The sequence below is a fragment of the Cololabis saira genome, chromosome 19, assembly GCF_033807715.1.
Source record: "Cololabis saira isolate AMF1-May2022 chromosome 19, fColSai1.1, whole genome shotgun sequence".
NCBI lineage: Eukaryota > Metazoa > Chordata > Actinopteri > Beloniformes > Belonidae > Cololabis > Cololabis saira.
In genome coordinates this window covers 8,421,803-8,432,495 of record NC_084605.1, presented here as the reverse complement: position 1 = coordinate 8,432,495, position 10,693 = coordinate 8,421,803, and the positions used below count along the sequence as shown (strand labels likewise).

General features: G+C 42.9%; 1 protein-coding gene across 1 annotated transcript; it reads left to right on the top strand.

Moving 5' to 3' along the window:
* Positions 1-605: 605 nt before the first annotated feature.
* On the top strand, positions 606-10,066 carry LOC133419478 (protein phosphatase 1 regulatory subunit 3C-B-like). The gene is made up of 3 exons (XM_061708672.1): positions 606-781; positions 4,563-4,987; positions 7,298-10,066. The coding sequence occupies exons 2-3, from the start codon at positions 4,615-4,617 to the stop codon at positions 7,861-7,863; spliced, it is 939 nt and encodes a 312-aa protein (XP_061564656.1). The 5' UTR covers positions 606-781; positions 4,563-4,614; the 3' UTR covers positions 7,864-10,066.
* The last annotated feature ends 627 nt before the right edge of the window (positions 10,067-10,693 follow it).

Genomic DNA, 10,693 nt, shown 5'->3' with positions numbered 1-10,693 from the left:
TATTATATATATCCCCCCTCACAAAAATAAGAATGTTATTTGTTGTCTGAAAAATGGTTCAAATGTTATTTTATTGTCTGAAAAATTGTTCAAATGTCATTTTATTGTCTGAAAAATGGTTCAAATGTTATTTTATTGTCTGAGAAATGGTTCAAATATGTTATTTTGTTACTTTTTTTTAATTTTAAAATATGTTTTGTTGATGAGAAAATATGTTTCTCTATTTTTCTTCTTTTTGTGAGGGGGGATATATATTGTTTTTCGGCACTACCTTGTTCTCTATAGCTGATATAACATGAATTACTCCTATGTGTGATCAATAAAGTTCTTATTTTTGCCATCTGAGAAAATTAAATATATTATATTTGGTGCCTAACTGTTTCCCAAGTATATTAGTGCGTGTGTGAATGAATAAATGAGACGTAAAACTTAAATTTCTTTGTAGAAAGGCGCTTTATGAAAATAAGTCAATTTACTTGTATTAGTTTACAGCGCAGTCTTGCCACATCCAATATGGCGGCGACGTTGACGTATCGCAGCAGCACGTCTATGTGCGCGACGTGTCTGGCCGCTGATTGGCTGCTCTCCTCCCGGGGGTGGGGCCGCTGCGCTGCGCTGCGTGCGGACGCCGAGATGCAGGTCTGGGGTCGTAAAATGGCCCAAAAGCCGAAGAAAAAGGGGATAAAAGTGAAGCGAGAACCTGGAAACTGCCCCTCCTGCGGCCGCTTCGTCGGGGCGTGACGTGTCTTGCAGCGACATCGTCCTGCGTGGACCGTGCGAGGTGAGAAACAAGGAAGATAGAAAGTGCGCAACAGTGGCTGCATGGCCTTATTTGGCAATAAATGTGCAAATTAAAGGATCATTAACCAGGTAAGTGGATCCAAATGTCCTGGAGTCAGCACAGGGTCGTATTTGGACCATTTGATTAAAAAAATAATAAAATAAATTTATTTATTCAAGATAAACTCAAAGTTTCTGACCTGAAACACTTTTATAATTGTTGTGGGGGAAAATGTGTAAGAAACTGGGGCTTTATAAACATTTTTGTGAGAGTTCACAAACAATAAACTGAAATAAGAGGCATTTTTGACTAAATAAGTAAAATTATGACTAAATTTTCAATAGGAAACTCAAAAGTTGTGACATCAAAGGCAATAATTTGATATACAAAGGAACCTAAATGTTGTCAATTCATGAATTTGCAAGAGAAAGAAAGCTCAGAACTGGGGGGAAAAAGTAAATGTACATTAAAAACAGGTTTAGATTTGTGAATCTGAACTAGCTGGCGTCATGTCATTGTGACTTCATCAGGAATAAGATTTAATGTTTAAAAATCTACATTTTGACATTACAAACCCTCAAATGTATACGAAAGAAACCTCTTACTTATTAAACTTATTGAAATTTTCTGACTTTATAAAATAGCAGTTTTTTGAGAGAATATTTGGAGGTTTCATAAAGTGCAAATATACAACAAAAACCCAGAAATTGTGACTAAATAAACAAATGAATGAAAAACTTTTTTTCTACCCTTTTTTTTTTTTTTTTTACAAAAAATAATCAGGTGTTTCTAGATCGTATCCTACTATTATCGCTGGATGGGGAATGTGTGTTTAAATATAAAGGCAAGGTGTGTTATTTGTCACCTCGGGCCTGAAGGCGAGGCGTGCAGAATCACGTCTCATCCCCACATCAGCAGGATAAATACAGGTGTAGTTTTCAAAACGAGGATGGCTGAACATCAGGATGAGCATGTTTTGGCCGGGTTTTGCTTTTTGCAAAGACTCGGTTTGACATTTTTGTGGCCACTTCTTCAAACAAAGGACCATCATCCTTTATGATTCCGGTTTATGGCGTCCTCGGCTCCGAGTAACTCACAGATCTCCTCGTCGCCCCAGTTACTCACCTTCCACCTACCTGTGACGTCCTGCTACTGTTACTCTTGTCAGCTACTTCCTTATTTGATATAATAATAATAAATAAAACTGTACTCGGGTTATGTGATCTACAAACCTCTCCCACAACCCGCCGCCCTACGTTAGTTCTGTTTACATCAGACCTGACCCTCGGAGGGAAGCGGGTTATTCACAGGTAAGCGTGGAGTTACCCGCCAATGTAAAAGGGGCTGGAGTCTGAGGCACCGTTTACACGGAGCAAAAACGGAGGCGTTTTCATGCGTTTTGGCCGTTCGTTTACACGAAAACGGAGGTCAAAGTCACCAAAAACGATCATTTCTGAAAATGCCGGCCAAAGTGGAGATTTTCAAAAACTCAGTTTTCACATTTGCGTCTAAACAGAGGAAAACGGAGATTTAGGCTCAGAACGTCACAGAAACGTCACCATGCAGCATCATTTGTGCGACCTGTGTTTACAATTTGTTTGGCCACCGTCAATATTTTCTTGTATTTTATATTCTAAAGTCACACTTAAAAAGTAAGACCCGTCCACACGTAGCTGGGTATTTTTAAAACCGAATATTTCCCCCCCTCCGTTTATAAAATAATTTGTATCCACATTACATCGTTTTTTAAAAAACCCTTCCACACATAACCGAAGATCTGCTTTTTCGACCACATTCATAAGCATTCTAACCTGTAGATCATCTGCGCCTCCCGGGGGAGCTGCAGCTTCCCCGGGAGGCGCGTCTCCTTCTCTGTAAGCCGCAGTTAACGAGCCCGAGTCCCCCCGTGTCCCGGCCGCCACGGAGCTGCCGCGTTAATATCTTAATATCTTCGGTTTAGCAGATACCCGGCTACGTGTGGACGGGGTCTAACTCCACTTCTCTGTCTCTTCTCTTCTCTGATATATATTAAAATCTCGATATATCGCCCAGCCCTACTCTGATACAGAGACGCTAGCTTAGGTTGAAGCAGCTGTTAGGCCTCAGGGTTCACTTACTTTTGTCCTGCAGTGCTGTGAATGCTAGACTAGGGTGTTCACAGACCCAGACCTGGTCTCGGTCGGTTCTGGTCTCAACCACACAGGTGTTAACAGTAGGGATGATCCGATCATGTGATCGGAAATCTGGCACGATCACGTTGTTTCAGACTTGATCGGAATCGGACGTTGCGTTCCGATCAGGGATCGGATATGCATTTTATTCTCATTATTTTGATCAGTGCATCAAACAGATGATGGACAAAAAACTAAACAACTGGTATCAACAAGCAACAGGTCCACGTAATGTTGCACAACAACGCTGCTGATAAGAAGGAAGCTATGGGTAAAGTGGGGGTGTGGAGTGTGGGCTGTGTCAGGTAAAGTGAGTTCAATAAAGTCGTTTCTGGTGATCTGCACATGCACAAAGCAGCGTTACAGCGGAGGTAAATAAATAAATTTCAGTTACAATGGTGACTGTAGGTCACTTAAACCACGAACGTTTTATTCTTTAAGCCAGAAAAGGACAGTAAGAAGTAAGAGACTATTAACCACATTACTGCCTTACTTTATGACACTGTTGCACTTTTATTTGCTTATTTTTTTACATGCCTGCTGGTTGTTTTAAGTTGAGCTGCTGTTTTTATTTAACTAAAATGTGTATTCGTTAATAGTTGAACTATTATTACTTGATTGTTCAAGCTAGGGGTGGGTATTGGGAAGGACCTCACGATACGATATGCATCACGATACTTGAGCCACGATACGATACACATTGCGATATCCCGATTATGCGATATCCCGATTATTATATTCTACATAGTTCACCGAAAAATTTAAAAATGCATTACACATCTTAAAATCCAAGTTGTATATATGTACATCAGATGATAGTGATGGATCTTAAAATCCCAGTTGCACGTTCATCAGATTATAGTGACAATTCAATGTTTTATTATAACTATACAAGCTAAAGTTACAACATATTTGTATATGTTTTTCATATTATTTACATCATATGAAATTAACATTAAATTTAGTATGAGGTTGCTTTAATTATGTGGCAAATGATAATAAACACAAGAAAGATGGTACTAAAACCAAGGACAGGCACAGTGATCAGTCAGTATAGATATAAATCCATAAATAAATAAACCTCTGTCCATTATTTTTCATTTTTTAAGGACAGGCAATTGTGTTATATAAAAAATAAATTATAAAATGAAATAAAACGTGAAATAAAACCTGAGCTCAGTGCAGGGCCCTCCCAGGGTTGGTAGAGAGTGGCAATGCCCAGGACTGTCACTTAGGTAGGAGCACTGGGTGATATAATGGGAAAAAATCGATATTCAAATTTTGAATATCGATATTGAATCAGCTGGAAAAGTATCGCGATATATTGCCATATCGATATTTTTGCCCACCCCTAGTTCAAGCTGCCTCAGAAGAAAACTTCACTGTTTAAGTACAAAATGATGAAATAAGTTGAATAAAATAAAAAAGGGGGACAACCTGGATCTGTTTATTTTGCATTCATCCATTATTTTAAATGTCTTACCAAAGTATTGGAATCGGGACTCTGTATCGGCAGATAATCAAAATCAAATGAATCGGATCTGGGCCATAAACACCTGATCGGGACGTCCCTAGTTTGCAGTAATTTGACGTCTTCCGTCTCTCCTCAGGGTCCTTCCCAGCTCGAACCCCGGTGGTCCGTCTCCCGTCACGCCCGTGGACATGGCCGTCAGGATCTGCCTCGCCAGCTCCCCCCCTCTCCGCTCCTTCGTCGGCAACCGCAGCGACGGCCGTCCGACGGCGCCGGGCGCCCTGCCGCAATTCTGCCGGCCGCAGCGGCCCTGCCTCTCCGTCGTCTCCGTGGCAACCAAGGCATCGACGGAAGCGGCGGCTGAGGAGAGCCGCGGCAAAAGCCAGATGGTGCTGAGGATGAAGAGGGAGAGGAAGAGCGTGGTGTTCGCGGACTCGTGGGGTTTGGCGCTCACCACCGTGCACGTCTTCAACGAGGCCGAGGACGACCTGCTCACCGAGCTGCAGCTCCACCTGCGGGAGATGGAGGGCGCTGCTGCGGGACTGCAGCTCGCAGACGTCCGAGGTGAGCTGTCTGTGTGCTGGAGGAGCTGGATCCAGACCCTGGTGGTCGGTAGAGGACCTGCAGGTCTGGATCTGGACCCTAGTGGTCGGTAGAGGAACTGCAGGTCTGGATCTGGACCCTAGTGGTCGGTAGAGGAACTGCAGGTCTGGATCTGGACCCTAGTGGTCGGTAGAGGAACTACAGGTCTGGATCTGGACCCTAGTGGTCGGTAGAGGAACTACAGGTCTGGATCTGGACCCTAGTGGTCGGTAGAGGAACCGAACATCTGCTTTACTTTAAATACTGGTGCTTGATCGCCACCTGTGGTTCAATGTGATTATTGACTCTTTGAATCTAGAAAACGAGAAAAACGGCTTCGTCTGATTCCGAATTGAACTAAAGGTTTCGACTCATTCAGTGCATTTACATGCAAAGTTTAATTCCTCTTTAATTCAGAATTAAAATTAAATCCGATTTTAAAATGAGTAAAAATTACCATGTAAACACCTTATTCCGAATGAAAATGGCCATTCCGAATTAAACTTAATTTCCGAAGTAAGTGGCTGGTTTATTCCGATTTTAAATCCGAATAGAATAATTCCGCGATCATCTAGGGCTGGGCGATTTTGGACAAAAATAAAATCCCGATTTTTTTTTTTTTTTTTTTTTTTTTTTTTTTTTTTTTTTTTTTTTTTTTTCCTGAAAACCCGATTTTCGATTTTGATTTAGATTTTTTTGGTAAAACTACAAAAGACAATGGAATAAATTGTTTCAAATATTTTATCTTTATTTTGAAAGAAAAATAAACAAATTTCCCTATTGGGAATGAAGTGCAATTGAAAGATACTGTAAATCCTCCTTGAGTTTAGTAAAGTGACAACATTAACAATCTTCTTGACCAAACAAAGTAAAAAATCGATTTTCCGATTTTCCTTTTTTTAACATTGTCTTGATTAATAAATCCGATTTAGATTTAAAATCGATTAATCGTACAGCCCTACGATCATCTATACACTCATTCTTCTTTAAATTAATTCCGGTCTTTCTGCGCTGCTCGTTCCTTCGCCCGTCTGTCTCCATGACGCTTATATTCCGCGCTGGGCTTGTTTTCCAAACAAAGTTTCAAGATGGCAGCACGCAGTAAACGGTGGTCAAGAGCAGAGACCATTTATTTAATAAATAGCTTGGAGGACCTGGAAATAATTAAAAGAACAGATGGTAGACGTAACTTCCGGTCCGCCCCCTATCCAATCAGAACCTTCCCAACCCCCAGACCTTAAGAGGAATTGGATAAAGCCGATCAAACGTGTTTTCCATGTAAACCTCAATTCGGAATTACTATTTCCATGTTAACTCGAAGGAAAATAGTTTAATTCTGAATTATTTAATTCTGAATAATTAATTCTGAATTAAAAAAACATCATGTAACCGTGGCCAGTTGGGGGAGGCGTTGCTTATGTTGGTGCTTCCTTATTGGCTGCTGCCTCCAGCGCCTGGTGACGACTATTGATGGCGATGATGTTCCGATTTGTAGGCTCTCGTAGCCAGTACTCGAGTTGTAAAAAGAAATCAGGGGGGATGGTGGATTTTATCATATGGGGACAGATCATTTGTGCTGATTACAAATAATATAATATATTACAAATAATAGCAGTGACCAAAACACCTGCAGAAATACTGCAGGAATGACATAGCAGCAGTTAAATGCAGCCTTCTGTAAGCTTTAAATATCCACTGGGCTTACATCAAATACATCAAAACACAACAATAAAAAACAGTTTTCTGAACTTATCAATATGACTCTGTCCTTCACAGGATAAGTAAAATGGATCACTGCAAAAACTCAAAATCTTAACAAGAATATTTGTCTTATTTCTAGTTAAAATGTCTCATTTTAGTAAAAAAAATCTCATGACACTTAAAACAAGACTCATCACTGGAAAAAACAACAATTTTCACCTGTTTCAAGTAGATTTTCACTTGAAATAAGTAGAAAAATCTGCCAGTGGAACAAAATGTTTTTGCTTGTAATAATTATAAATCTTGTCCCACTGGCAGATTTTTCTACTTATTTACTTGAAACAGGTGAAAATTGTCAAATAAGTTATTTTTCTGGTGATGACTCTAAATGTTGAAATAGCAGTAAAACCACATTCATTGATGAAATGACATAAGGGATGGAAAGGGGGGATGGCAGTTTTACAGGGGGATGATTTTGACTGTTTTTATTTCAGGGGGGGATGAGGGGGGATGCCATCCCCCCTCAACTCCAGTACTGCTTGTAGCGTCTCTCAGATTTGACCTCCGTTCTTCCTTCTCTTCTCCTTTCAGACTCTACTGATTCTGGTTCAAGTCTGGTTCTGGACTTCACCCCACCAGCCGAAGACTACCTGGACCTCAGGAACCGGCTGAAGGCTCAACAGGTTTCTCTGGAGACCTGTTCGGTGCAGGAGCGTCTCCTCTCCGGGACCGTCCAGGTGCGGAACATCTGCTTCGAGAAGTCTGTCTGGGTCCGGATCACCTTCGACTCGTGGAGGTCCTTCCAGGACGTCGGGTGCGTATACCTGAACAACGTCTACGGCTGCCCCGACACCGACACCTTCTCCTTCTCCGTGTCTGTGCCGGAGGACCCGGGCACCTCTGACAGAGTGGAGTTCTGCGTCCGGTACCAGACGCGGCACCAGACCTTCTGGGACAACAACCTCGGCGAAAACTACCAGCTGGTGTCGGTAGATCCGAGCCGGATCCCCGAGACGGCCTCGGGTTTGGAGATCCAGAGGGGCCGCGGTGGTGGCAAGATGGACTTTGACCCGTTTGGAAGTCCCAGGATGTCCTCGGGGATCTTCCCCGAGTGGCAAAGCTGGGGCCACGTGGAGACCAGCGCCCCCTACTGGTGAAACCAGCACAGCACTCGTTTTAAATCTGCACCTAGTCTGATTTTACTCTCCACGGGCTTCACGTGAGCGCCCCACAGCACCTGTCCACCGCTTTCACCCCGTCACTTTAACTTCTGAAATGAACCTGCTGAAGATGGGGGTGGGGGGGGGATGTAAAACCACGGATCTGGCCCGGCTTTGAGACGATACCTGGAGCTGATCGTCCCAGACCGTCTTGAATATGCAGCTCCAGAACGGAATCCTTATAGTGGATCCAGATTCTGGTCCAGATCGGCTCTCCTGGATGGAATCCTCAGGGAAGACCGTGCACAGGGATTGTGGCAATGCGTAAGGAGAAGCTTAGACCTGGACACCTCAGAAACAGAACCAGGAGACATAAGGGCTTTGAATAATAATCCAAAGGCTTTTTTTTAAAAAGATTCACACGATTCCATTTCAAAAGACTTCAGAAGTCTCCTTCAGGGATTTTTCTGGAAACTTCCCAAAGATTCAAGGTTCAACGCCCGAGAGCTTTTTCTCGTAAATCCAAACCTCAGGACTTCATCGTCTACTGATTCGTTACTGGGATGTTCTCAAAAGGGATTACAAAGACTCGTCTTCACACGTCGGGGGTGACTGGTTACAAGGGGGTGTTTGGGTTCAGGGCACGGCACGGCCAACACCCCGACTTTTTAAGGTCCGGAAGCAGTGGCACGGCACCGTCAGGTACCTGAAACCCACCATGACGGTTCAAGACAGTTCTCACAAGCGTTTACATCCAGACCTGAACCTGGAGCTGGTTCTGACTCATGCACACGAGTTGGGAGATCCTCCGGCCACCATGAGTCCTCGTGGACTGCACGGTTCCCCCGATGGGTTATCATGACGGAGTGTTTCCTCCTCTTTTACGATCACTGTAAACCGGCGCTCGTCAGCGTTTTTAAAGTTGTGGGATTTGGTGTTTTTAAAGATCTTCCTGCTGATCAGAAGCGGTTTCTACACGGTGGCTTCTGTTTGGGCGAACCCTGTTTTGAAATGACAAAATAAAAATAGAGAAATAATGCAAAATAATCCGTTTCCCATCTTTTGTTTTGATAATAAAAAAACGGAAAACGGATCGTTATCCATTATCCGTTATCCGATTTCATTGATGTGTTTGAAAATCGAAATTGGGAATTAAAACAGCGAATAGTAATAGGAAATAGAGAAAAGAGTTTTCCATTCGCTGTTTTAATTCCCAATTTTGATTTTCAAACACATCAATGAAATCGGATAACAGATAATGGATAACGATCCGTTTTCCGTTTTTTATTATCAAAACAAAAGATGGGAAACGGATTATTTTGGATTATTTCTCTATTTTTATTTTGTCATTTCAAAACAAAAAACGGATGGCCGCGAAGTACACGGACCTGTTTGGTTCCCACACACGTCGTAATTCCCTATCAGGTTGGGGTTGGCCGTACCCAGGGGATCCCTACGTAGAGTTTGTTTAACTGTAGTAATCAAAAAGCATCACTCTGATATTTCGGGTGTTTTGAGTTTTGTTCTTGTTCACCACGGTAACGAGTTCAAAGTCACAGTCGGGTCAAAAGCTTCGCTACACACCTGCACATTGTTCTGCTCGATCGCTCCAAAACACATGTTGGATCCGCTCCTGAATCAGTCGGAGAAGGTCTGAGGTCAGTAGCTGTACGTCTAAGGATTTGAATGTCTTCACACCATCACGTGGGGTCGGGTCAGCGGTTTCTCGTGAGGACGACGTGTCTCTGACCGGGTTTTTCTGCTGGTCTGGACCTCATGGTCACCTGTTACCGGGCAGATTTCAGCCTCCGAGACGGGTGCTGCCTTGTTTGGTCAACGTGACTGTGGCGTGGGGGCGGAGAGAAACGACACACTCGACGATGGCGAGGGGTCGTTGTCACGGTAACGGCTGAGGAGGAGTTTAACCTGCACTTCCTGTTAGCTCCTGTAGCCAAACCAGTAGAAATCCTTTAGTAAGATAACAAAACTCAGTGCTCTTATCTTGTGTGTTTGTCTGTCTGTGTGTGTGTGTTTGTGTGTGTGAGGAAGTTTGAAGGGAAACGTAAACTTTTCGAAGCATCCATGGAAGTTTCTGTCGACCAGCGGCTCCGGCACTAAAAAGTGGTATTTGTTTTGGTTGTTGACTTGTACAAGCTGAGATGTTCGTGCTCTCCCACTTCCTGGGTGGGGGGGGGGGGGGGGGGGGGGGTGGAGCTGGCTCCTTTTGAACCTGACAGTCCGGACACAGCGCCGCCGCGGCTCGCTAGCTCACGCTGAAGTCACAGAATCATATTAGCTAGCTAGCGAGCTCACTGGCTGCTAGCATTAGCAAAGACACTGAAAATAAAAGTGAAGTTAATGATGTCACAAATAAAGATGTCATCATGTAGCCTTCTGCTGAAACAGGAAGTGATGTAATCATGCAAACTGTTCCTTTTGTTTGAATCCTTTCAAAATAAAAGTTTATTAAAGTTTATTCCTCTGGTCCTGTTTTTGTTCTATTACGTCAGTGAGTTCATGGTTTTCTCACTGACTGCAACATGTCCTGGTCCTGCAGGTAACGCAACCCAGACCATGACCCCCCCACCACCATGCCTGATAGTGGATATGACATGAGTAGGGTTGCCACCTTTCAGAAATAGAAATAAGGGACGCCCTGATTTCAGCAGCGCAGGAGCCAAAAAAAAGCCCCAAAACTTCTAAACTGAATAAAAATGTGTTTATTTTATATGAAAAAACAAAATGCTTTGATTTAAAGTTTAAAGTGCTTTAATAGCATTGAACTTGCATGACTGTACAGACAGCCAACCTACTAGCAACTGAAATA